The following is a 26,939-nucleotide window of genomic DNA, read 5'->3' as shown; positions in this document are numbered from 1 at the left end:
TTTAACATGAAAGCGCATATAAACATTAAAAACTAGAGTGCGACACAATCAGTACAATCAGAACAACTGAAAAGATAAACGCTAAAGTAAACAACAAACAAATGATGAAAAGAAGGCATGTTACAAAAACAGATTAAAAATAATAGTCAAAGGTGTTCTACCTATAGATATATTATTGCACTTCGGTCACCATTAACGCAACTATTTGTCCACTCTTGGTTTTATTAGCTTTGCACTTGTTTCATCTGCATGACGTCATCTTCTTTAAGCCACATGATGCCGCAACTTGCAAACGACTTAATGTATGCGTGTATATAACACCACGTTAATATGCACCATAAGCTGCTCCTTTTTGTTTTTAGCATCTTTTTAAAACATTTTGTTGTATCAAACTTTAACATTTTTGCTGCCACGCTGACGCAAGTGAAGAGATTCCGCATTACGTCATCGCGGAGGCCACATATTGGAGGCAGAAGCTGCCTTGTTCCGATCAGCCAGTGTGCGCTGCCTGAAAAACATTTTCTTCCACAACACAAGCTTTTTTTCGGAGGTGCCGGAGAGCGGCTCGAGCACGGCCGCTTACGTGCAGCGATGCACCAGCCTACACCAAAGAAACCGTGATCGCGCCCCGGGACACGACGACGGATTCGCGGATGGAAAAACAGTGATGTTGCATGGCATGCCTCGAAATAAATTCTGGTAAGTGTTGTGCAAAGTGCTGCTGCTGCAGTCGCTGGAGGAGGGAGGCTGACGGGCAACGAGAGGAGCGAGCTTAACCCACTTTGCCCCACCGGGTGAAATTAGTTTGGCAAGTTTTTGGTGATTTAAAACGGGAGATGTGCAGGTAGTGAAACGCGGATAATGGGAAGGAAGGGGTGGGGGTAGATGTTCCTACAATAGTGAGACCTTTTGTCTCATGTCCACACAGGTGTTTCGAGTATGACAGGTGATGCTTGAGGGCTGAGCGTGTACCACAGGGTGCCTGTTGCCACCCCACCCCCCAATGTCCTGCTACCTTTTGTAGGATTTTAGTAATGCTGCCCTAACTTCCACAGGGCACTGAGTCCATACCCAGAGGTGCATTTCTCCTCGGTGCAAATTTGTGTTTCCATGTTGGCTTTCACATTGCATAGTTAGACAGGCAACCATGCAAACTTATTCCACTTGTTTGTTTTCTTGTGACATTACAGAATTCAAGCTTCTTAATTCATGCAAAGAACTCACTGGGACACTTGCTACCCATAAATCAGTGTCTGCACTCTTTTAACGTCGGGGTAGCAAAGTTCTTCCCCTTTTTACAGCTGAAACCATGGTGATCATCAGCAGGTGACAGAGAGCCCTACCGGCAGACATCACCAGCTGGTACCAGGCATGAGGAGAACTCGTCTCACTACCTTTACTACACCAGAGCAGAACAGCTGATTACCTTTAGTCAGCAGTGCAGCTTTTCCCTCTTGTTTTATTTTTTAATTCCTGTCTGGAGATGGGATTTGGATGCCAATGTAGTTCAGTCTCGTGATATAAAAATAACTCTGGCCAATCAGTGGTAACAGCTGCGATGTACTGTCCCGAGCCAGCGACACAGATTGGACTGTAACTCTAGTAAGTGCTTGTGTTTGGAATTGTTGCTTGTCAGCCTGGTCCAAGTACACGGAGGACATAAATTAACAGCACTCTCCTCAGGTTTTTTTTGGGGGGTTTTCTTAATCGAGCTGCTGCAGAAATAGAATCAAAAATGTAAATAACTTACTAATAAGGCTTGTTTTGGTCTGATATTTGTCCAGCAGAAATGCTGTGCAGTGTAAAAAAGGAAGGGGGTGGGGGATAGAGAGTGGCAGGGCTAAACGCGGCCAAGAGTCTTGCAGGAATGAGTCACGCTAACTCTGGACTGTTAGTGGTAAAAGATGATTTGCTCTTTTAAGGGCAGTTATTTTCTAATACTTCCAGTGTGGCAGTGCCACAGAGAGTGAGTAATGTTTGCCAGGGCCAGATGTCGGGCACCATGTTTTGTGGGGGTCTGCAACTAGAGAGCCGGCAAAGCTGTAGAAGAATGTTGCACCTTCTCATTTGTAGTTAAAGATAGTGACAGCACATGCTCTATTCGGAGTCACAGTTTCTAGTTTCAGATGTGTTCGGATAGGCCCGCCCGTATGGGCCCATTTTGTTTGAAAGGAGTTTGTGTCATGGACTGTTGTTTTAGGAGAAAGGGCGACCTGGCTTTGTAATAACTCTGCTCAGGAAAGGGGGGGGAAAGGGATACGAACATGGTGCTTTATGAAAGGTAAGGTTGATCATGTCATTCCCTTCCCCTGCACTGGTTTAATATCAGCTCTGGCAATAGATTGTATCAATCTCAGTTATTTCCAAGGATGAAAACAGACCGCAGAAGGTCACGTAGCTGGCACTCTGGATGTGTTTGAATGTGATGTGGCAAAGGGTATCAGTTTTAATCTAGACAATGCTGTATATTTGTACACTTTTATATTTGCTTAGTCTGGAAGTGATAAATGGGATTCAATATCCATTGCTTTCATGATGACATTGGACTTGTGGCTGCTGGCAGTGGCCTGACATTAAATTGCATCTAAAAGCGCTGTGGTTGTATTCATCATTCTCTTTAAACTGATGAGATTTATTATTTGTCTTATTAGAGGGCAGCGTTGAAATTCCTCTGTGGCCGTTTTGATCTGTGCTCTATTGTGAAGTAATTTACTGAAATACTGCACTTTATCCTATAATTCCAAGTTAACTTATTAGCTTAATCTCTCCCCTCTTGAATGGATGGATTTCAAACATTCCTAGTGCTCCATAACTGACTGACTGCACTGGCAAGAATCGGAGGAAGGCAAGCAGGAGGTGGGGGGCCAGAAAACTGTGGTGTTGTCTGCTTTTTAACACTAGGTGAATTCTAATTGCTGCACCACGCATATCTGCAGCATAATATTTGGGTCTACCAATTACTGTCAGAGTAATTTGAAAAAGCATGCCTGAATGACTGTCTCACAGAAAAAGCGTCTTCAAGCCACTCGCCCAAGAAGTGTCACTGTGCGCTCAAGTATCAGCCCGCCGACCGTTATCTCATAAAAGATATTTACTGGTGAAAAACTTTTCTCTACAAACTTTGCTCGTCTGCAGTGGGAGGTGTTATATGTGCGTGTGTGTGTGTATGAGTGTGTGTTTTAACGAGTGAAGCGGCTAGGATCTTTGCTGCCATAGCAACAAAACCACATGACTAGGTGTATTAGATTGCCTCGGACAGTGTGCAGCGAGGCATGCTGTGAGCATTCTCTCTCTGCAGCTCTGCCCCTTTCAAACTCCTCTCCTTGTCCAACTTAAAAATATTTTGATAACCACCGCACTGCGCTGCATTCAGGTTGCAGTTTACCAAATATGAATACTCTCAAATTTGGAGCATAGTATGATGTTATCACGGCCGGATTGTCCTGCAGTGGGATGATGGGGCACAATAAGCCGTGGGCCCCTTTTGGCTCCCTTTGATGTTTTGTTTTGTTTTGTTTTTTAAGAAGTTTACACACCGACAGCTCTTGTGAGTTTTGCATGGCATCATTTTTATCTGTTAATTTCTCTTTATGTAGGGAAATTAAAGAGCAGTGACCTTTTACTAGCCTTTCCAAACACAAAAAATGAGGGAACTGTGATAAATACACTAAACACTGTTGATCTGTGTTGCTGTTGGCATATCTGAAGTGAATAACTGGCTAACCACGTTAAAACCTCACCAGACTAAATATTAATAATATTAATGTCCTGTACCAAATTTGGATGTCATCAACAGGTTGATGAGCTCCTGTCAGTTGCTGTCTGTCCTTAATATACCAAAATAAAGTAGCCGTCTTAATGCTGTTATTATCTCTGGTAAATTGGAAGCAATGCTTAGCAGTTTTATGGTGAAGTGCACGAGAAATCTTCTGCTGTCGTAGTAAGCTAGCAAACTCAAGAATTATAACATGTGCTTAACCTTGAGAAAGCGCCAAAACCTTCATGTCACGGGTGAAAGTTTAATTTTGTTGCATCTCTGTCATCCTTCCTGCAATCTAAAGCAGACTTTTTTGGATATTTTAAGTTGAAAGAGGTGGGATTTTTGCTACTGACCTTGGTGCATATGCATTTCTGGGAGGAGAATATTAAAACTGGGTGTGCAAACATTTATTAATATTTGGGATATGCAGTTTTCTGCTAATTGCATCGATATTTAATGCTGAAAAAAGTGCAAGAAATAAGACATGCTTGTTATCAAAATTAATGATATCAAGCGATTCCTTGCAAAGAATTGTGCTCATGTGCTCATTTAGTAAATCTGTCCCCTTGTTTGGAAAAAGTCAGGGGAAAGACTTAGCCAACTTTTAGCTGAATTATCAGGATATCCACAACTGATTAAACTTTGGATAACCAGAACAGAGAAGCTGCGTTTGTATCAAGGTTAGGAGTCATTGCTTTAAAAGTCAAGAGTTTAATCTACTGCCATTATCGCTGAGTCATAACGATGTGTGTCTAATGTTGATGTTAAGCTTAAGGAAGAGCACCCTGAGGTTGCGACTGCTAATGCTGAGGCACTCGGGTTCTGACGTTGTTTTCTCTCCTCTTGATCAGAATGATTGAAGACTGCGGGCAGAGCGTTGACACCATGGCAGATAGAAGGCAACTGTTGGTGGAGATGAGTAAGTGCTCAGGGCCGCAGCTCACTGTGATCTTTGCTGGACTGTTTAACTCAATGACCGTAAAACTGGCAATTTCTTTCTCTCTCTCTCCCTGTCTCTCTGTAAGTTTCATGTACAGCAAATATCATAAAGATCAAGTGTCAACCACATTGATTTTTATACACACAGGCCTGCAATATGACCTCATGCTGTCTGTTCACACAGTGTGAAGGCGCTAATTTGAATTTATTGAAATACAGCTCATTAATATAACACTGTTTCATATAAAATATTTTCACAAAAAACATTTATTGTTCAAGTTTTTGATTAGTTCCATCCTTTCATCCGGTAAGTATTCCCATTCATCGTGTTTAGAGCTGCTTTGTGGACATTGGATGAATGGTGGGGTTTATCTTGTCCTTAAAAGTGAAAATATCCACATTCGCAGCTCAAACCAGTTTAGAGTTGCAGTTTAAACCCAGAACTGTCTCACTGTGAGACACACCGGACATAATAAAAAATAATCTGGCTCTTAGGTCTTGAAACTAGGTAAATGCAACGTGAGATAAACTACAAAACATGATATATTACACTGTGTCATTATTTATTTAGCAAAAAAAAAAGCCAAAATGCAGAAGCAGAAAACCTAAATACATCTTTACTGCTTTCATAGGAATTAAGAGGATTGTAGAATTAAGTAGGAGCCAGGTGCTGCTAATCAAATGCATTTGATTAATTGATCATCAGCAAATGTGAGCACCTCTATTAATCATAAGTTTTGGCAGCTTGTTGCGCTGGAGCGTTCAGGTGTGTGTTACACAATGGCAAGGAGGGAAGACATCAGCGATGATGATATACAAGCAAATGTTGGTGCCCATCATTCAGGGAAGGGTTATAAGGCTTTTTCCAACCAGCTTTCAAATCATCTTTCCACATTTTGAAATATTATTCAGAAGTGGAAAATATTCAAGACAGTGGACAGCCTAACAAATTCACCCCCAAGGTAAGACTGCAATGATAAGAGAATCCAAAGAACCCAAGGGCTACATCTCAACTCTGCAGGCCTCAGTTAGCATGTTAAATGCAATTAGCAAAGTGGCAATGTGTGGCCAGAATGTACAGAATCATATTTGGTAGAAACCAAACACAGCATGTCAGCACAAACACCTCATACCTGCTGTCAGGCACGGTGTTGCAGGGGTGACGATTTGGGCTTGTTTTACACCCACAGGACCGGGACACCTTGTAGTCATTGAGTCGACCATGAAATCCTCTGTGTAAAGAGTCAAATGTAAGGCATCTGTCTTTGCCCAGACATCAAAATCTCTTCATAGCGATGTGAGAGACTGATAAAGCCATGCAGAAAATGACTGCTTCATGTTGTTGCTGCTAGAGGTGGTTCGTTTATACTAAAAATTAAGCTTTTAAGGACTAGATCAATTTTATGATAGCCTGGTTGACAGAGAGTACTTTCTTTTTAGTCATATCTTGTTTTCTCAATGGCATATTTAAATATATAATATTTAACAGTTTGTATTCCATTTTCAGTATTAACTCTCAAGTGACCAACCTGTTTTAACAACTGAAATGACTGAACAAGTTTTCCTGTTCCTTTTCCCCCCTGTTATAATTTGTACAGGAATACTTTTTTTTTAATGGCTCCATTTGTGTCTATCATGCATGTGCTCTTTCTTTTATTGACAAAATGTTCAAAGGTAATTATGGTGTTCAGTCATTTTCATGTAAAAAGGAGTTACCCCGACTCATCTCTAACTTGAGCTGTTTTCATAGTCATTTTAGGCACTAAGTATCTAAGCTACGGTTCACTGCAGAACTTTAAAATGCAGTGATAAGAAGTGGGAAATTACAATAAAGCCTAAAACTGTAATTTAGTAAAAAATAAAATAAAAATCACTATCACTTGTATCAGTGGCACATATTTGGTCATTTGAGGACTAAAGAGTGATGTTCCTACAGGGGCTCAGGATTTGGATTCTATACGACTGTCGACGTACAGAACAGCCTGCAAACTCAGATTTGTGCAGAAGAAATGCAACTGTGCGTATGAATTTTTATGTATTGATTTTTTGAGATGTTGCACGTGGCCGAGCCAAAAAGGCTTACGTTGACGTCTTCCTGTTTTCAGTGCATTTGGTCGACATTTGGAACGTCATCGAGGCTTTCCGGGAGAACGGCCTCAACGCCATAGACCTCAACGCTGAGCTTTCCGTGGCTCGTCTAGAAGTTGTGCTGTCCACTATCTTCTACCAGCTGAACAAGCGCATGCCCACCACGCATCAGATAAACGTGGAACAGTCCATCAGCCTGCTGCTCAACTTCCTGCTGGCAGCCTATGACCCGTGAGTAAACGCGTCACGTGACGAGCCAGCTGCTGGTTGTGTACTTTCACCTCGGAGGTTTTGACGTGAGTTGATGCGGCTTGAAATGTGACCGTGAAAATCCAGACTCTTTTCCCCTTCTAATGTCACAACACGCGGATGTAGAGCGGATAAGTTTGTAGGCTGACTCATGCACATGCTTTTTACAAACACAGCTGATTTCATGCGATTATAGCAGGAACACTACGCAGCCTACATCTTCACAGCTCCTTTTAAAAGAATACATGAGCTTAATGTTTTCGTTTTTTTCTTTTGTCTTTTAGGGAGGGCCACGGCAAGACATCTATCTTTGTTGTGAAAATGGCCCTCGCAACCATCTGTGGTGGGAAAATTCTGGATAAATTAAGATGTAAGAAACACAACAAATCTTTATCTTACTTTTAATCGTGAAAAATGAAATTATAATTGCCTATGTTGCCAGTAATAAATCAGCGAATTCCTCCTATTCTAAGTAATGTAAAATTATTAGGACCTGTTTTTTTTTTTCTGTCTGCTCTGGTTTTAAAACAAGTAGCAGCAGCACTAGCACTGCCCTGGCTCTTCATGGCCGGGAGCAGTCATTATTCATTACTGTATGTGAAGGATAGGGTTTATTACACAATGTACAAATCTCTGGGGGCAGCAGCTTGTAAAAAAAAAAAAAAAAAAAAAAAAAGGGGGGGGGTAAAAAGGAGGGTTGGTGTATAGTTAGAATGGATCTGTATAACTGCTGCACTTTGATTTGTTTTCACAAATAAGTGGGATAATTGTATTGTGTAATGCTATAATTAGCCGACTGTGGTGGCAGCCAACAATTAGTTTGATTAATTTGTGTAATGCCTCTGCGTTGTTTCCAGATATTTTTTCACTCATATCAGATTCTGCTGGAATAATGGTGCACTCGCAATTTGACCAGTTTCTGAGGGAGGCTCTTAAATTGCCCATGGCGGTTTTCGAGGGACCCTCGTTTGGTTACACCGAGCAAGCTGCGAGAACGTGCTTTGCGCAGCAGGTGAGGGTTTGGCGCCCGCAGCATTTTGATGTCAGTAAGTGTGTGATTGCTTTAGCATTGACGGTGTGGGTGAATCTCACTCTTCTCTGCGCTGCACGTCAATAGAAAAAGGTCTCCCTCAACACATTCCTCGATACGTTGATGTCAGACCCGCCCCCTCAGTGTCTGGTGTGGCTGCCGCTAATGCACCGCCTCGCCAACGTGGAGAACGGTAAGGCGCGCTGAAGAATATTTAGCTGGAGCGCAAGCGGGGGAAGTTCGGCTTTGCATCATGGTCTTTCAGTCACCGCCATCACAGACACACCTCCAGTAAAGATGACCCACTGGGACCTTACACCCTGTGTATGAGTGTGTATATCTGTGATGCACTCATCATCACGAGCAGAAGAAACACTAGTGTATGTGCACATATAGAGCTCAATGCTGTGCTGCTTTGTGTTTATTTGCTCAAAATGGGGGGGGGGTGCAAGATATCCCAGCACATCTGTCCTTAAATTAATGAAAATTTATTATCAGCTCTCTGCAATGTGCAAAATATCTGGGTTTACAGTCACATCTGGTGTGTGTGTGTGCGCTTATGCATCTGCCTTCGTGTGTGTGTGTGTGTGTGTGTCTCTGTCTGTGTCTGGCTCCTCCTCTCCTCCCTGCAGTGTTTCACCCGGTCGAGTGCTCCTACTGCCATACTGAGAGTATGATGGGCTTCCGCTACCGCTGCCAGCAATGTCATAATTACCAGCTCTGTCAGGACTGCTTCTGGAGGGGGCATGCCAGCGGTTCCCATAGCAACCAGCACCAAATGAAGGAGTATACGTCATGGGTAAGGAAGGGAGGAAGGGGGGAGGAGGCTAGGGGAGGTGTGTCTGCACTGGACCAGTCATTGTGGCTATTTTTGTTCTGCTTCGCTACAACATGAGGAATCTGAAGATTCAGTCCAGGTGACAGTGTTACCGTGGTGATTTACCGTGTGCTTTGAAAAAGAAATGAGCATCCTCTCATCCTCACAACCGTCACCTTGCTTCTGTGTATCACCCAGAAATCCCCCGCTAAGAAGTTATCCCACGCCCTCAGTAAGTCATTGAGCTGTGCATCCAGCAGAGAGCCTCTTCACCCCTTGTTTCCTGAAATGCCAGATAAACCTCTCAACCTAGCTCATATTGTGTAAGTTCATCTGCTCTCGCTCCCTTTTTTTTTTCCTTTATAACACTGAAACTGAGGAATGTGCATTCAGAGCATTCAGTGCCAGTTTGAAACCTTGAAATGTTTTAAATTGATCCCTCAGCTGGTAATGATCCTGTAGCTGCTTCCTTGGTCTGAAGTGATTCCAGTCAATCTCTTAGGTCAACTGATCAATCAGGCTTAATTACAGCCTTGGGATTGTTTGTAATCTGCAGCGCTGCTGCTACTTTTTCCTTGATGTTTAGTGTCGTCGTATAAATAATGAAACAAATATCAGGCATGAAAGCATAGACTTTTAAGCACTTTGCTGCTGCCTATTAAAGCCCATCTTACAGACATAAAGTCACTTCTGGTGCTGAGAGCTAAACAACACACTGATTATTCCATTTTTATGATTCCTGCAATTAAAGTTAATTGTTATGTTAATTGTCCCAGTTTTATAGCCTGCAAATGACCCAAAATTTTCAGAATGATGCCGCCAACATATTTACAGAAAATCAGATGGGTAATAGATTTCAATGCTAGTTTAAGAGGTAAAGATAACATGAGATTTGAGTTTGATTATTAATATATTTTAGAATTGAAGAAATAAATTCTTCCTGTCCCTTCCTTTCACAGTAAAAGCCTTCAACATATACAGTGTGACTGCCATAAGGTGTTTAAGAAACAGATTCTAGGATTAAAATATAATTTGATCTTTGATTTTGCTCGATATTAAATGGAAGATCATGTTTTTCTTTAGAAAAAACAGTTTTTTAATAGTTTTACTTATGAATATCTAATATAGCAAACTAGGTAAATAGAAAATTGCTTTTAACTTATCAGAAAAACTGTAATTTGGTAATAAATGTCAACCAAAAAAAGTTCATTACCGTCGTTTTAATGGTGCACATAAGTCACATCATGTCTAAAGAGACAATAATTAATAACGGAGTATAGTTTTAATTCAGGCTCAGAAAAAGAAGAAAGAAAAGTAAAATCAAAAAGATTTTACAACACTAATAATGACGTTAACATAAGGTGTGAGGGTTTTTGTTTTTGTTTTTTAATTTGTAGAGGTGACCGGAAGTGTGCAAATTTTCATGCATGCATGAAACAAAATGGGATTCTGTACATGGATGCAATTTTATGAGCCTGACCTGTAATCTAATCTACAAACCAGCAGGTTTATATGTACACTGTACTTTGGCATCGCTACTTTCAGTTATTTAAAAACTTACTTTTTCTTCACTTTCTTCACTGCACTGAATTATGCTATAAACTCAGTAGATTTGGGGCACTGTCTTCTGTGGATGCCCAATTTAGTTTTCATTCTTATTTTTTTCATTGTTTTTGATGTATTATAGTCTCTTCCTGTGCTGCTGTAATGTAATCAAGTATTTATCCCTTTCTTTGTTCTTTACATTCCTCAATAGAGATACGTGGTGAGTTTGCTTTGATTAATATGAATCATACTTGATTGTTACTGTAGATTGATTCCTTTGTATTGTGCTAATCGTGTACAGTCAGACTCATCCACTCACATTCCCCACTTGTGACGTGTCCCAAACACTGTTTTGTTTGTTAATTCCCAGATTCATTCATTCATTCATTCATTCATTCTTGCATGTTCTCCTACATGATATCATACTGTATAAACCACTCAAGTGGAAATTCAGAGATTATGCAGTTGAGCAAAATCCTCAAGAATGAAAGACTAACTGGTGTTTTCTGTCTCTTTAGCTTTTCTGTCAGATCAAATTAAAATCTAACACGTGTTTACTGTCCAGGCCACCAAGACCAGTGAACATCACCAATGACTACTCATTCTCCCACTCCATGCCTACATCAGGGAACCCTTACTCCACCAAAAAGTGAGTACATCCCAGCTGACAACGGGTGCCCTGGATTTCACAACAGATCTTTTCAATCTGTCGTGCTCCCTAAAGACCCTGCGCCCCGTGAACTACATGACCCACGCGGTCTTTATTTTCCTGAAGTCTTTGATGGTGTGGGTGCATGTGTGAAGATTTGTGCATCACCATTTAATGTGTTTTCTCGAGCTGAATGTAAATGGCTTGCCTTACAGCAAGAATAATGTTGTTGGGCAGAGAAAGCCCCTGACTGGGGCTGCTCCACATCTGCTGAAAGGGAGAGGGTAAGTGGCATAGGTGTGCATATGAGAATGCCTTTGTAGCGCGAATGCATGCGCAAACTAATATAGATGATAATCATACGCATTAACTAGAGTGCTTATCATCCTGAGGAAACTATTAGCAAGCCGGGTTTCTTATAGAAGGCTGTACACTGTTATTCTCTAGGGGCTGTTTCAAAGACGCTAGATGAAGCATGCATCATGAAGATCATTGGCACTTCGTTTAGAGTGCCTATTATAATCTCTTCATTCACACAAATATGGGAAACACTAACTGCCATTTTCTTTGAATGTTACCATCAGTCAGCTCATATGCTATGCTATATATTCCCAGGTTCATTGTTTACGGTGTATGTGAGTAGGTATATTCGTTTTAGACAAAGTGGGATTAAGGCGCTTCCTCGGTCGGTAATAATGTTGTTTTAGGAGATGTAGTTTAGTTGATTTTTCAAGTGAGAGGAATTTGTGCACTTCTGTACCTGCACTTGAGAGATGAAAGCATTCCTCTTGGGCACACTGCCCGCTTTCATAACTGACACTGAAGTCGCCGTTGAACAGGCTGATAATCCCATATGCTACAGGGCCTGTTTAGAAGTTTGGTAGCTGACTACAACTAAAGACAGCAAGGATTATTGTTAATAAATGTATGACTTTACAGGTTTAGAAGCATGGACAGTATACGGTGAAATGTCATAATAAATAATTCACTAGCAGGGGCCACATCCTGGGAGAAGAACAGATCTGAGGCTGCGGTTGAGGACTGGCAGCGTCGGGCAGACCCCCATGTGTTAATGAGAGGCGTGAGAAATGAGAAAGGGGGGAGGCAGGGTGGGGGCACAACAATGAGAACAATGTACCTGTAGTTCAGGGAGGTGTGTTGTTATGGCATGTTAAAGAGCAAGGAGGGTAGTGTATGAGGTGTCTCATTTCTGGGCCCTGTGCTTCGTACGTCGCTTACTACATCCAAGATCAAATGAAACATCCAAGACCAAATCATCGCGCTAACTCTGAGCTCGCTATTCCGGTTCCCCGAACACACCTGTTGTTGACGATTAGTATAGCTGGATGAAGTAATGTGCGATCACTGGGTGTCGTAAAAGGGGATACGCATCGATAGCAGAAACAGTGATCGGCAACCCTCTGATTGGTCGGCGAAAATGTCGAAGGGGCGTGCTCGGTATTTTCCGGCAGCAGAGCAAGAACTCATGAGTGAGGGATGTCAGGAGTTTCAGAGTTTAATTAAAACGCAAGAGAACACTGCAAAGGCTGCAAAAGCAAGGAGAGAGGGCTGGCAGAAAGTTGCTGACAAATCAGACTCGTAGGTAATTTAATAATAATAATAATAATAATGGATTGGGTTTATATAGCGCTTTCCAAGGCACCCAAAGCGCTTTACGATACCACTATTCATTCACTCTCACATTCACACACTGGTGGAGGCAGCTACGGTTGTAGCCAGGCTGCCATATCGCGCCATCGGCCCCTCTGGCCAACACCAGTAGGCAGTAGGGTAGATCTATCATATGACACGATATTATCCAATATTATATGGCATTACATTACATTATAATACGTTATATTATATCCCCTTTCACATTAGAGCCACAACAGGACCCACAAGAACATGGGAACAAGTAAAAGTGGAATACAGGAGTATTCTACAGAATGGTAATATTTATCTCTTAGGTTGCTTTTCGTCTCTTGGCAAGGTAATACTGGCCTGTAATACTCTGTTAGTTTGTTCATCACAGCAACCAAGAAAAGGGCAGAGCAAAAAAAGACAGGTGGTGGTCCTGCACCCCCTCGTCAACAAGTTGGTTAAGTAAATAATACCCTCACGGGAATATCGATATCTCTCTATGAGCACACTGTCGCGCTGAGCTAAAGGATCCTGTCTATCCCGCAACATACGCTGTATTCTGAGGACTCTCCTTATCAATCTTGCACCTTCCGCAATGGGTTGGTCGCGTATACGGACAGGACATGGCTGCGACAGGCTTCCCAAATCCACCTTCGCTTTTATAGCCGTGGTCTCTCATCTTGATTACACGAAGTAATTTACAATTACTACTCTGAAATCTGAATTACATCTGTAATAATCACATACATGTAATAGAATGTTAATAGTACATTTCCCTTTTTTAGGGACTGACCTGTATGTATCTGTGTGACATCAATAAAAGGATCAAGTGCTGCATTATCTTTAGTTACATTGATGTTATTTATTTATGGTGAAACAGTGGTGGAATATCGCTGTTGCTTTCGTGGCCGCGATCTAATCCTGTTTACATAAAGTAAACCTGCTCCCCAGCAGGTTTACGCTTACGGCTCTGTTGCTATGACAGCAAGTCCCGGATGGGCTTCGGGGAACCGAACGATCCAGGATCACGCGAAATCGTCAACAATCTCATCCAGCTAACTCACTTAGCGCGGTACGAAGAACAGGCCCCAGATCTCCAAAAAAGGTGGTGGTGGTGTTGTTGTTGCAGTACCATGCATGGCCACTGGGAACAATTGCCATCGAGGGTTGTGCTAATAAATTCTTAATATATCCATGCATATATCTGGAACTTCACTCGGAGCGTTGTTTTATCTCATGGTTTTCTTTCTTTTAATACTTCACTAATTAACTATAAATTGCCCAATAAAGGTAATTTAAAAAATAAAAGGATTTTATTTTTAACAATAAATGAATGGTGTTTCATTTAGATCACGTCAGCTGTCCTAAACATTAACAGCTGATTTCCATCACATACAGTATATCGTACGTCCGAGCTAGGTCTGGTCAGTATGCTGTACTGGCTAGTGAACATCCATGATAATTATGTGGTAGCCTTTGGGTTTGGGGTTGTTTTTGGGGTTTTTGGGGTTTTTTTTTTTTTCCATTTCAAGGGTGTCTGGGCTCTCTTTTAGCGATGGGGTGAAAGGCTCAATCATTCAGGAGGGACTCACAGTAGAGTCCATGTTACTCCACATTGAAAGGAGACGGCTGTGGAGGTTTGGGCATATAAATAAGATGCCTTCTGGGTGCCTCCTAGATGGGACGTGTCCATAGAGGGAGAGGCTCCAGGATAGACCCACGTGAGAGTTTACATCTCTCTGCTGGTTTGGGATGAGCTGAAGGACAGGGCTGGGCATTCCTGCATACGATGCTGCCCTTGTAATCACTGCTTTCTTCTGACATTATAACATACATGTACTTGTAAATGCTAATAAAAGAAGCTGCTATTGAAAATATTGTTTAAACCGCATGGTCACTACATTAGAGATGTGTGCAATCCTGGTGGGTGGCCTCTATAAAGGGGCCATGCACACCTGACTTAACGTGAATGTTTAAGCAATAAATAGACTTTTGATAGTTTTACTAATAGATGACTAAGTACCTGTAGAGTATTTATCTAATTGTTTTTTGTTTTTGTTTTTTGCTTGGCATGCCCTCAGTCTACTCTTAGCCTTCATCGGCAGTGTCTCTCCCAAACATAATATGGCCTTGTTTCGCTCTGGTCACCCATGAATGGCTGCTTTTCAGCTGTTCTCCTCCTCTTTTCTTTTGTCGTGTCCTCTCCCTGCCTCCCTCTTTCCCGTCCCCACTCAACCCCGTTGTCACCTGTGTAACGTAATGTCTTGTGTTTTGTGAAACCCTGCACTGTTCCAGGTTGAACTACAACCTCGATGTTGCCGATAGACTTGCTGACGAACATGTACTCATTGGCCTCTATGTGAACCTACTCCAAAACAACCCCAAAACATGGTTAGTGGGTGTGCCGCTGTGTTTGCCAAACACTAGTGGAAACTATGTGCTCCGCTGAACTGCCGCCTTTCCCCCTTTCCCCCTAACCTAATCCGAGTGTGTTACAGTCCTAACGATGCATGCTGTCAGATTGTTTTAGAGGCTGGTTGCTTTGACCTTTGACCCTTTCTGCATTCCCCGGCAGTGTTTCTGACTGATTTGTATCCAAAGTGGGTAACAGGGTCTATTTCTTCCAACATTATGACTCTATAACTCCATGCAGTGTACGTGTTGTCTTTGAGTGAAATTTATCAAGTTAAAAGTGGCAGCTTTTTAATTTTGTGTAACTTCCAATACAGATTAGTTTAGTTAACTGGTATCAAATTATTAGTCTTTTGTTTGTTTGATCCTGTAAATCCTGTGACTTTTAATCATTTTAATTTACTGCAGGTGATTTGACATATTTTCTGTTATTGTTGTGTGGCCTATGATAAAATGCCTATATGTGTGTTTTATTGGTGAATGACTTCCAGATAACATGTTGTGTTATTGTAGCAGCTTTTGACCCTACTGTACGCATGTGTGTGCATAAATGTGTAAATACAGGGCTGTATGGTTTCTTTGCTTTTTGTTTTTGTTGTTTTTACTGTATTTGTAATTAGATAAGCTTTCAAATACAAAGCGATTGATTGCTTTGTATCTCCACTTTTTTACTTAACCCCTCTTAATTTATTGATTTGCGTTTCACGCGACTAGCTTAGTGTTACTTCCTGTCGAAGCTTTCATGCCGAATCTGACTCAGAAAAGTAAAAGTTATTTGCTTTTTTAAAATTTCGAGTGCTCATGTTGCGTCCACATACACTTTTTTTTTTTTTTTAAATTAATTGTGCTGTGTATTTTTTCTCCCGTCTCTGTTTTCCTCTTGATCAGTTTGCTGGAGAGCAGTAACCATCAAGATGACGAGCACAGTCTCATTGCTCGCTATGCTGCTAGACTGGCTGCTGATGCTGCGGTGAGATAAAAGATATCCATTTCACACAAACATCTTTCATCACTGTCCAGTTTAAAAAAAAAAAAAAAAAAACAACAACATAAACTCGAGTTGACATTTACTGCTACTCTACGTTAGAGGCTTTCATTCGTTTTTTTGTTTTTTACAGTCAAGAAGGTGATCATTCTGTTATCATTCTTAACCAATACAGGAGGGAAATATTACTACTAGAAATTTATACTCTGGATAGTTCATGTTACATGAACTATAACAGCTGATTTCTAACCCTTAGACAGTGTAAAGGTGGAATTCAGTGAGTGAATCTAATTAGCATCATTGGCTCAAACTCAAATTGTTTGTTGCCCTGGTACACTGACCATGAACGCCACAGCTACTCCTCAATAGTCCAACACAGTTCATTACTCTAAACTTTGCCACAGCAGAGTACTCACAGGTCAGGTGTTCGCAGCATGCACACAAAATCTACTGGAGCTCACAGTAGAAATTATTGTGACTAATTTCTAAGTGATTCTCTTCTCTACACGCCACCACTACAACTGATCTGTTCCCACAGCAGCCAAATCCCACCGTAACCCCCGACTGGGCTCATTTTCCGGTTTAGATGTGGAGGCAGAGTGACCCATCCACAGCGTGGGCAACAGACGTTCAAGCTGAAAACTTTTATTAGAATTAGAAGTTAGTTTGATTTCTCATGTGCTAATACTATTTTATCATTGTATTAACATGACAAGTATCAGTTAGTTTTGCACCAGTTATTATTGTATTTTATGATTAGCTTTTGTTTTTATTTAATTTTGACATTTTAGTTTTTAAATTCAGTTTTGTTGTGGGAAAATGTTTTATTTAATTTAGACTTTAGACTTTTTAAATATTATTGTATGTAAGTCATTAGCAAGAGTTGGGAAGATCAGTACAGCTATTACAATGGAAATGATTTTATCTGACTTAACAACAATGGTTTTTAACATCTGGTTTTGGTTTTTTCAACTATAATAACCTTTTTTTTTTTTTTTTTGCACACACATAGTTGATCGAAATGTCCTCCAAAGAGCCACTTACTATACTAAGACTACATTTCACACCCTGTACTTTTTCACTATACTTGAGTAAATTAGTCAAATCAGTATTTCAGCTTTTACTAGAGTATTTTTAAACACCTTTTTTTTTCTTTTCTTTTTTTTTCTTTTTTTTAAATCTGTATTTCTGCTAAAGAGACATTAGCCACCTGTGCTAACCAGAGCCGTGTGCCTGCTCATGCTCTTATCGGAGGTCTTGATGGATGGCTGGTGACTTAACTGCTTTGTTCCCTCCTGTGAGATATGTGATAAGCTGGTGGATGACATCACCTAGAGGTGAAGCCAGTTCACGTGATGTCTCTCGCTTGGTTTCACCAACAGGCTCAACAGCAGAGGGTCCCCACAGACCTCCCCTGCTCTCTGGATGCCAACAAACAGCAGAGACAGCTCATTGCCGAGCTCGAGAGCAAAAACAGGTTTGGCATGGCTGCGTCCGAGAAACTGCTCGCCTCCTTTCTTTTGAAATTTACCTCTCAGAATGAAGGCATCTCTGAACAGACCTCAAAAAGCATTCACTACTCCAGGCTGCCATTAAATACTAACTTAAACACTGCAGCTGAAAGTCATTATTTAAGGAAATAAAACCTATTTCATTTCAGTTATATTATTCTTGAATAATTTTTTGAAGTGGTTTAAAATTGCTAATAAAAAGACATAAAATATGATTCTACAAAGACTATTAAGAAATATAAAAGAAGTAGCTGTGAAAAAATTTATGTTTAATGAAATTAGGGAAATTTATATTGAGGTGGAGGCAAAGGTGAGTAAAACATGTGAACCAGAAGGCTGTAATCATTCATTTTAGCTAGACCTTGGATCATATCCTTTTTCCCTGAGCTGATGTGTCTGCACCAAAGACATTTGGACTTATCAGCTTAAAAAAATATTAATGACTCTATTTATCTTCCTCCTATGGAAGCTTGTTTGAAGTTAGAGATTTAAATTTTATTTCAACCTGTGTAGTAATATTATATTTTTATTGTATTTATATGATTAGGATCAGTTAATTGAGTAAAAAGTAACAAAACTAGGAAGCTCTAATCAGTATTTTTGATCTATGACTTCTTTTCTTGTTTCCACCACTGGAAAAAAAAAAATTACATTTTGCCATCCATAAGTCAAACTGTTTATTCATTTTGCCTAATAAATATTTGTGTACTATTAACCAGATACTGGCCTGTGGACACTACAATGGTGTATCAGTATACCAGTATTCAAAAGGTAGAGGGGTTTCGTATTGGAGCATTTAGCTGCTGAGGTGTTTCCTACAGAAGTTGAAACCAAACAGCTGAGAGAAGGCGATAGTTGAACTGATATAGTCACAAAATTATATTGTTCTGTGTCTGCTGGATGCTATAAATAACTGAGCTGATGAGCAGCTTGTTTCTGCTGCCTCATAGTGGACAGAAATACCAGTTACTGCAGGTTTAGATCATCTTGTTGACTTCCTGTCAGAAATGCGGTTTGACGTGGCACTTGCACATGTTTGTACTCATCGCAGAGAAATCCTCCAGGAAATCCAGCGACTGCGCCTTCAGCATGAGGAAGCTTCCCAGCCGCCACCAGACAGGGGCCAGCAAAACCCCACCCTGCTCGCTGAGCTACGACTCCTCAGGTAGCTCCGCCTACGTCGCGTTACCAAATGCAAATGGGTTATGACAGACAGCTTTGCTTAGAACATGCGTAATGAATATTATGTTTTTCAGTCTGCAGATGTTCATTATGTTTTGGGGGGGTTGTTTGAGCCACTGACGTGACATTGTGGCTTCATTATGCTGTACAACTTGTTTCTTCTGTTAGGCAACGCAAAGATGAGCTTGAACAAAGAATGTCTACTCTGCAGGAGAGTCGCAGGGAACTCATGGTGCAGCTGGAGCAACTAATGATGCTTCTCAAGGTACTACAGATGTGCCTTTTATCTCTGAGCGCAGTGCAGTCAGATAGTGAACAGTTTAGTTTTATTCCTTCTGATCACTGAAGGAGCAGACGCTATTTTTCCTTTTTCCAGAGTTTCTTGGACTGAATCATATCCATCGCAGACTGTTTACATAGAAAACATGGACATGTGGGCTATAGTGAGCTTATATATACATAATAATTATAATAATAATTATAATTATTATTATTATTATTATTTTACAGCAGGTGGTGACCAATATGCTCCAATAAGGGATTTTTCCTTGTATTACTATTTCTCTTAGCTGTGAGGACTCATCATAGCTCGGGAATGTCAAACTGGCTCTTTCCCACAGTGTGTCTTTTATTCTGTCTCCCTCCCTTCACCCACAACCAGTCATGGCAGATGGCCTACCTTCCCTGAGCCTGGACTGCAGAAGGTTTCTTCCTGTTAAATGGGAGTTTTTCCTTCCCCCAGTTGCCAGTTTTTAGCTCAAAGGGAGTTGTTTGATTGTTGGGGTTTTCTCTTTATTACTCTAGGGTCCTACAATATAAAGCACCTTAGATGACTGTTTTTGTGATTTTTGGCGCTTTATAAATAAAAGTGAATTCAACTGCTGTAAAAGAGAACAGTGATAAAGGTGGGTCTTTATCACTAGGAAAAGCTGTAAAACTTGTGAAAATACAGTTTAAAATCCAAAACTTGTGCCCTCCTTCATATTTTCCAATGCCATTCAGTGGTGCCGGATTGCAGACTTAAATGGGATCTTAATTCAGAGGATGCTTTAGAAGACATGTCTGCCACCCTCTACTATGGGGGGTGAGCTTGATCTATAGTCGACATAATGCAAGTTTCCCAAAGCCTGCACAGCCTGCCTGCAGTACTGCCTTAAGTGGGGAAGATATTAATCTAATTAGCCCAATAGGATCAATGTTAATCCACTAAACTTGCACGAGGAAGCCGCGTGCTGACCAGGTCTTTGCGGAAGTGCGATTCGATTTTACAGACATGGCTGCTGTTTCATGAGCCGTCAGACATTCTTTCTTTTTTCCTTTTTTTCTTTTTTCTTTTTTTTTTTTTTTAGCAGGAGGAGGAGGAGCGGAATCAAGCTATAAGTGTGAAAGAGAGGAAAAAGAGACCAGGATGCATGTTCGAAATGAAACCTTTGGTGTGGGTGTGTGGCATCTGCAAGAAATAAATACCGTACATACAATACCAGTGAGATGTCCCTTTTGGAAAAGTGTTTTTGTTGTAAATGCATTGTGTGTATATCTTTAGAACAACATGTCTTATACTCACAATAATGTGACCACAGTATCAGATGCAGACATTATACTGCCAAAAGTATTTTCTCATCTGCCTTCACAGGCATATGAACTTGAGTGACATCCCATTCTTAATGCATAGGGTTTAATATGATGTCAGCCCACCCTTTGCAGCTATAATAGCTTGAACTCTTCTTTGAAGACCTTCCGATGCCATTTAGGAGTGTTTATGGGAAATTTTGACTATTTTTGAGGTCGGACATTATTGTTGGATGAGAAGGCCCAGCTCACGGTCTCCACTCAGATTCATCCCAAAGGTGTTCTGTCAGGTTGTCAGGAATTCACTGAACTCCTGGGAGCGACCCATTCTTTCTTAAATGTTTGTTGAAGCAGTCCGCATGCCTAGGTGCTTGATTTTATACATCTTTGGTCATGGAAGTGATTGGAACACCTGAAGTCAATGATTTGGATGGGTGAGAGAATACTTCTGGCAATATAATGTGTCATTGGTCACCATATATGAAACCTAATTGTTTACTAATGGACATTTTCCATTTCTTTACATGCCAAATGATGTTCCGGATTAGTTGAAACTTTGATAAATATTAATTCAGCATCTTGTGGTTTGTTCTCTGCAAATACTTGAAGTGGTTTTTAAGAATGTGATTCTGTTTGTAGCAGCATGTTACCTTATACTGCATGGGAGTCGTTCAGGCTTTCTTCTTACACAAAAAACTAAATGTGTACATCCTTTAGACTCAGGGTCCCGGCTCGCCGCGCTCTTCACCCAGCCACACCATCAACCGGCCAATTCCCACACCAATCCACTCGGATTCTGCCGGCACGACCCCGACTCACACACCTCAGGACTCACTCATGGGCGTGGGCGGGGACGTTCAGGAGGCCTTCGCTCAGGGTAACACAGCGACACTACAGCGGTCTGAGTCCTCGTTATTGGAAGCTGCACAGGATCCCACTTTAAACTGTTTTTGTTTGTTTGTTTGACCGCAAAAGGTCCAAGGAGAAATCTGAGAAATGACCTGCTCATTGCTGCTGACTCCATCACTAATACAATGTCATCACTGGTTAAGGAGCTCAATTCAGGTAAAGATGAATGGAGGGAAAACAGTAGTCACATTCAGACTTATTATACATTAACTGTTTTTATTATCTTTTTTTTTTAATAAACAGAGGGTGGAAGTGAAACGGAGAGCACTGTGGATTCAGATTTTGGACGTGAACTACTGGCCACAAACTCCTCAGATCCTTTCTACACTTACAAACCAAGGTACTTTTAAGATACTGCAAAAGCAGCCATGTTATTAAAAGTACACAGTCTTTTTTTGTCAAGCCATACCATGAAGATATAAGAAAGAGATGTTGACGCTAGGTTAATAAGAGAGGCGACGAGCACTGAGCAGGAGTCATGCTGAGCACCACAGATGTGAGGTTTGTTTTAAGAGTGTCGATGGAGAAGTATCGAGAAGGTCAGAAGAAGCTTCACTGTGTTTTTGTGGATCTAGAGAACACATATGATAGGGTGGTGAGAGAGGAACTGTGGTACTGCATGAGGAATTCACGAGTGAAAGTATGTAAAGGTGGTGCAGGACACGCAGGGCAGTGAGATAGAGGCGGGATGTGCACCTGGAGTGACAGATGGGTTCAGGTGAGGGTGGGACTACATCAGGAATCGGCTCTGAGCGCCTTCCTGTTTGTCATGGTGATGGATTCGCTGACAGATGAGATCAGACATGAGTCTCTGTGCGTTATGATGTTACAGACAACATTGTGATCTGTAGCGAGAGTATGGAGCAGGTGGAGAAGAGTCTGAAGAGGTGGAGGGTTAAAGTCTGGTTAATTTTAGGCCCGTACAAACAGTTTGAAATTTTAGCTCAGTTCAAAAGATAAACGAGAAAGATTTTTTTCAATCTTCTTTCTTATATTAGTTTATTTCTGAACATTTTTGGGGGGCTTCAAGCCCTTCAGATTAAAGTATCTAAGAATTTTAAAGAACTCACACAGAGGTGTCTTCTGGCTTCTGCCGCCTCTGGGCTGCGACCGTGTGCATCGGGGCACAGTGGACGGTTTATCACAACCGGGTTTTTTTTTTTTTTTGTTTTATTTTTTTTTTGTGCCGTGGTCACAAACCTGTCACGAGCCGACTTAACCCACTCATGCAAAGAGTCGAGTTTGATCACACAATAGCAAAGACTGCTTATAAATGCACCGTGTAGTGCTTTGAACTTTTCTGTTTTGCCATGTTAAATTACTACTTTGGACATTATTTACATTTATAATATGTACCCATGCAAAAGCAGTATATACTTGTGAGGGACTTAAACTTTGGTGGATTATCCCACCGAAAACAGATTTTCTTCTGTCTGTTTGGGGTGGGTGGGGGGGGAGTCATTGCTCAAGTTGTTCCTGACAGCTTTGATTGAACAGCGATAAGTGACGGCCTCTTCAGGCATCTTTACGTTATCCTAATCCTAAACAGTCCTTTGCAAAAAGAGCCTTTCACCTCAGCAGGCGCCGACAGGAAACGTCAGATAGCCTTAGCTGTGGGTAAATGATGATTGAAATCCACAACAAGCTCCCTTATCCCCCACAGGAGACGTCAGAGGGTGCAGCTAATATGTGTCTGAGCCTACTCTGGTAGCGCCGACACTCCTGCTCCAACACTATCATCCAATGTCAAAGCTGCAGTTCTCCTGTGAGCTTCAGCTAGCAGCGTCACGTGACCTCCCCCCCCCCCCCCCCCCCCCCCCCCGCACAGGAGGCAGAACTGAAGCACTCCCACAGCTGTTGCTGACAGTTTATGCTTTGCTGACCTGCTGAGTGCGCCTTTCTCCCATAAACTGTTTATGCTTTCCTCACGTTAATGGATAGTTGACATTTAACCCACAGCTACAACCTACACTATTATGACATGATTTAATCTGATCATATATTAACCTTTCAAACCCTTTCATACTATACTACTGTATGTTTTTAAAATCCCATTACTGCAGTTTTCATAATAATGATGCATGGATTGGGGAAAAAAAGCTGAAGACCAAGTGATAGCACTGGCTCCAGGGCTCTGGGCGTGCACGCCCTTTGCTTCGCTCAGCTGTCTGTGGGACTGAGAACAGTTAGGGCAGTGAGATTGTTTTACTTACTGAGAGGAAGTCCATGCACCTTCTTCTTATTTGTGATCATCTTGAACAGTATTATGCTTGAGTACGGGTTATAAAAATGTGGAATTTTGTTATGAATGCTGCTGATTTTCTCTTTGATTTGGCTAAAATGTCAGTGGAGTGGGTGCAAATTCAAGAACTTTAGTTGTATTTCATAAAGCATTCAGGCAGTTCACCGTTTTGAGTACACCAAGCACTTTATACGTAGGTCATATATTAGACTTTTATAGAGAACTATTCAGTTGCATCCATCCCTTTTTTTTCCCAGTTTTAAACTGCTTTGTTTTTTCATGACAGGCCTGCAAGCGCTGCCGATGAGGAGTGCTTTGAGAAGGATCTGGAGCGGCAGCTGGAGGATGAGCTCCAGTTGGATGAACTGAAAAAGCACAGGCAGGAAACGGACAAAACGTGCATGGTGAGTTATAGCTTTCCAAGACTGAAATAGCAGGAGAAGGTGGCATATTGTGTGTTCTGAATTATTAAATTGCCCCTTGTCAGTACCTGCTCTGACCTGCTGTGCTGGTTTTAATTATGTGGCGCAGGTGACTCTGCAGCAGTGACCACGTAGGTCCGGGTGACTGGTAAGTTATTTCTACCTGTCAGCAAGAGTAACAGTTTGAATACCTGACACTCTCAGGGTTGAATTACTTCCATGATGTTCTTCAGTGCAGTGCTTGGCCAAAGGATAATTCAACAACTGTCAGGTGATGTCCTTAAGGGCTTACCATTGCCCCTAGAGGCAAAAGAAAATGATGCAAGTACTTGCTGCACAGCTGTGGTGTCTGAGGCTTGCTCTGTTGATATCTTTGTATCTCTAAGCCCTAAAAAAGGCACAAGCCAGTATACACTGGTAAAAAATTTTTATCTGAAAATATCTACCAGTAAAATAAAGACATTTTATTACTTTTCCAAGCTGACCTTAAGTGCCTGGACTTGGATGTTTTATGATATCTTTTAGTTACAATCTTACCATTTTACTTTTTCTGTTGTTTTTTTTTCCCTTGTTTCTTTGTTTCCTTTTTAATTTATTATCGTCCAAGAACTGGACAGCTAGACTAACTGGACGTGAGTTTCAGCATTTAAGAAATAAGTTTGATCTACAGAAAAGTGAAGGCAAAATTTAAAAAGGTGTTTCTGTCAATCCTGAAATCCATGAAGCAGGTTGTCCAGGAGTTTTTTGGGGGGTTTTGGCAATCGCAGAGCAGAGAATCATGCTGAGCTTGTGAATAACATGCGGTAACATGCTCAATTTCAACAATTGCCTCAAACTCTTCTGAGCACGCTGACTTTGTTGTATTTTAAGCTAAACTGGCAAAAATGTGCATCTCTGGTTTTGTCTCCCAGTTTTCAGAATAAATGCTTTAAAACAATTTTGGTGGGAAATGGTTAAAATCGATATGAAGTGTCAAAACCTCAGTAATTTGTATCTCAAAAATAAGAACTGCATTTTCCTGTTTAGCCAAGTTGGATTTAGATGGACATCTAATTGTTTGAAGAACCGTTTCAGCTTCATAGCAAGCTGTTAAATAAGCATTATTATTATTATTATTATTATTATTATTATTATTATTATTATTATTTAAGTTATAATGGATTGCATTTATATAGCGCTTTTCAAGACCCTTAAAGCGCTTTACAATTCCACTATTCATTCAATCTCGCATTCACACACTGTGAGAGTCTCAAATGTAGACTTGGGGCCCAAACCTCTCTCCATCTATGTAAAGTTCTTAAAGCAGCAGATTACGATGATACTCCAGTAAAATTTAAATAAATGCACCTTAGTTTGAAAACTGTGTGCATGATTTAGGGAGCAAAACTTTGTCCCTTCAATAAAGAGCTGGTCTGAAGTTCTTTTTTTCTTTCTACTTTTCTACAGATGTTGCTATATATTCTTTTCACCAGTCATGTAGTGAAGAGCAGATGATGTATCAGGCTTATTTTAAGACGTTTAAGTTGATCTCTACATGAAATGTATGAATCGTTTGCCCACATGGCAGACGGATGAAGCACAAACGAGCTACAGTACTGATGTTACTATGGGAGTACAGTCATCCTTCCATCAATCCAATTTGTTTACCGCTTATCCAGCACACTTGTCAGAGCTGGGATTTGTCTGAATAACGCACTCACACGCCTTCTAACGTTGTCCTTATTCTTCACAGGCGAGCAATATGAAAAGCAAAAACAGCTGAAGACACTGGACGAGACGACGTTTGGCCGACAGTATAGAGCACTGCGGACATGAAGAATTTAAGTTATGCTAAATCCAACCATAAAATACATTTATGTAAAGATATATATTTTTAACCAAGCACATATTTAAGGTAATTCTGTGAGCTTATGTAAAGAGATTAATTCCTGAGCTGTCTCTTATACCACAGGTGCCATAAGGAAGAAAACAGAAAAAGGAAAGAACACAATTTTGGGAAATTATTTCTTAATTTTTATCGGGGTTTTTTTGTTTTGTTTTTTTTCTATATATCAGTTGTTTAGCAAATGTACAACTGCACTGTTAGCACAGGGTGGACACCGTGATTCTTTGAAGTCAAATTGTTGTCATCTTCTTTATAATTTGTGATAATGAGCCTGGGATTACGTTGGAGCTGATGATGATGATGATGTAAATGATCAAAGCTGAAATCTTTTGTAAACGTGTTGCCCTGGCCAGGTTACCATGAACAAATGTTAGTATATTTCTTACAGCTGCTGTTGAGTTGCTTTGGCATTTTTTTTTTTTTTTTTTTTTTAATTTATTTTTTTTGAGCTGGCCAATCAGATGCGTTTGTTTTATTTGATACATTAGTGTTAATAATAACTCACACTGCCTTAGCTGATTGGATGACCTCTCAATGGAGTTTGCTCAACCTGTCAGTGCAGCATGTAGCTTTCAACAAAACCTGCAGCGATGCTGGAAGTCTTCACTGGAGATGATAATACTGATACTAGTAGGGTTTGTTTGTCTGCAGAGGGAACTGGTCTGCAATCATGTATGCTGTCTATTAAATGTCAATTAAATATAAGATATAGATGACTGGTTCTGATGTCTGGAATGTTTGTTTAAAGTGGAAGAAGAGATGACACAAATGGATCCAAATCACTCAAACTTAAAGATTTACAACCATGAGGGCATCGAAGAAACTGCATTTACTATCAGTGGTTTATGAATTAAGGTTAAATCATAGATAATCTGCCATTGTTCCCTTTGCTAGTCACTCAAATCTTTGTGACTTGCACACAAACACACACACTCAATGTATTTTCTGAGTGTGCACCAAACTTTACCCAGTCACTTTAGGAAAAGTGGCGAGCCAATCTAAAATCATAAATGTGTGAAATATCTAGTTTGATTTTTGAGCAAGTTCATAGCAGTGATTTTGCATGGTGGTGGTGCATAATAAAGTGTTGACACAATATCAAAA

General features: G+C 40.7%; 1 protein-coding gene across 8 annotated transcripts; it reads left to right on the top strand.

The window, feature by feature from the left end:
- The first annotated feature begins 371 nt into the window (after positions 1-371).
- Positions 372-26,939, top strand: dtna (dystrobrevin, alpha). Of its 8 annotated transcripts, none has more exons than XM_085388485.1 (23): positions 2,110-2,281; positions 4,612-4,679; positions 6,636-6,716; positions 6,805-7,018; positions 7,321-7,406; positions 7,894-8,048; positions 8,154-8,259; positions 8,699-8,865; positions 9,082-9,206; positions 10,994-11,077; positions 11,293-11,361; positions 15,014-15,109; positions 16,019-16,100; positions 17,498-17,592; positions 18,678-18,791; positions 18,977-19,073; positions 20,158-20,185; positions 21,096-21,254; positions 21,353-21,442; positions 21,530-21,626; positions 23,815-23,932; positions 24,060-24,098; positions 25,683-26,939. In XM_085388485.1, exons 1-22 carry the CDS (start codon positions 2,265-2,267, stop codon positions 24,075-24,077), a joined length of 2,166 nt encoding a protein of 721 aa, XP_085244611.1. In that variant the 5' UTR covers positions 2,110-2,264; the 3' UTR covers positions 24,078-24,098; positions 25,683-26,939. The 8 variants fall into 8 exon arrangements, with proteins under 8 accessions (XP_085244613.1, XP_085244611.1, XP_085244610.1 ...); XM_085388488.1 differs by lacking the exon at positions 24,060-24,098 and adding an exon at positions 2,803-2,856 and having other exon boundaries at positions 2,130-2,281; XM_085388487.1 differs by lacking the exons at positions 2,110-2,281; positions 24,060-24,098 and adding an exon at positions 372-699.

Source organism: Rhamphochromis longiceps, linkage group LG18 (genome assembly GCF_057381845.1).
Source record: "Rhamphochromis longiceps isolate RC_006_pf linkage group LG18, R_longiceps_female_GT1.1, whole genome shotgun sequence".
Classification (NCBI taxonomy): Eukaryota; Metazoa; Chordata; class Actinopteri; order Cichliformes; family Cichlidae; genus Rhamphochromis; species Rhamphochromis longiceps.
The sequence above is the reverse complement of the archived record's forward strand: the minus strand, read 5'-3'. Positions and strand labels throughout refer to the sequence as shown.

Bases quoted from the DNA above. Each gene is read 5' to 3' on its own strand.
- dtna (XM_085388484.1), top strand. The intron at 15,110-16,018 runs GTTAGTGGGTGT...CCTCTTGATCAG, and splicing joins CAAAACAACCCCAAAACATG to TTTGCTGGAGAGCAGTAACC. The intron at 16,101-17,497 runs GTGAGATAAAAG...TTTCACCAACAG, and splicing joins GACTGGCTGCTGATGCTGCG to GCTCAACAGCAGAGGGTCCC.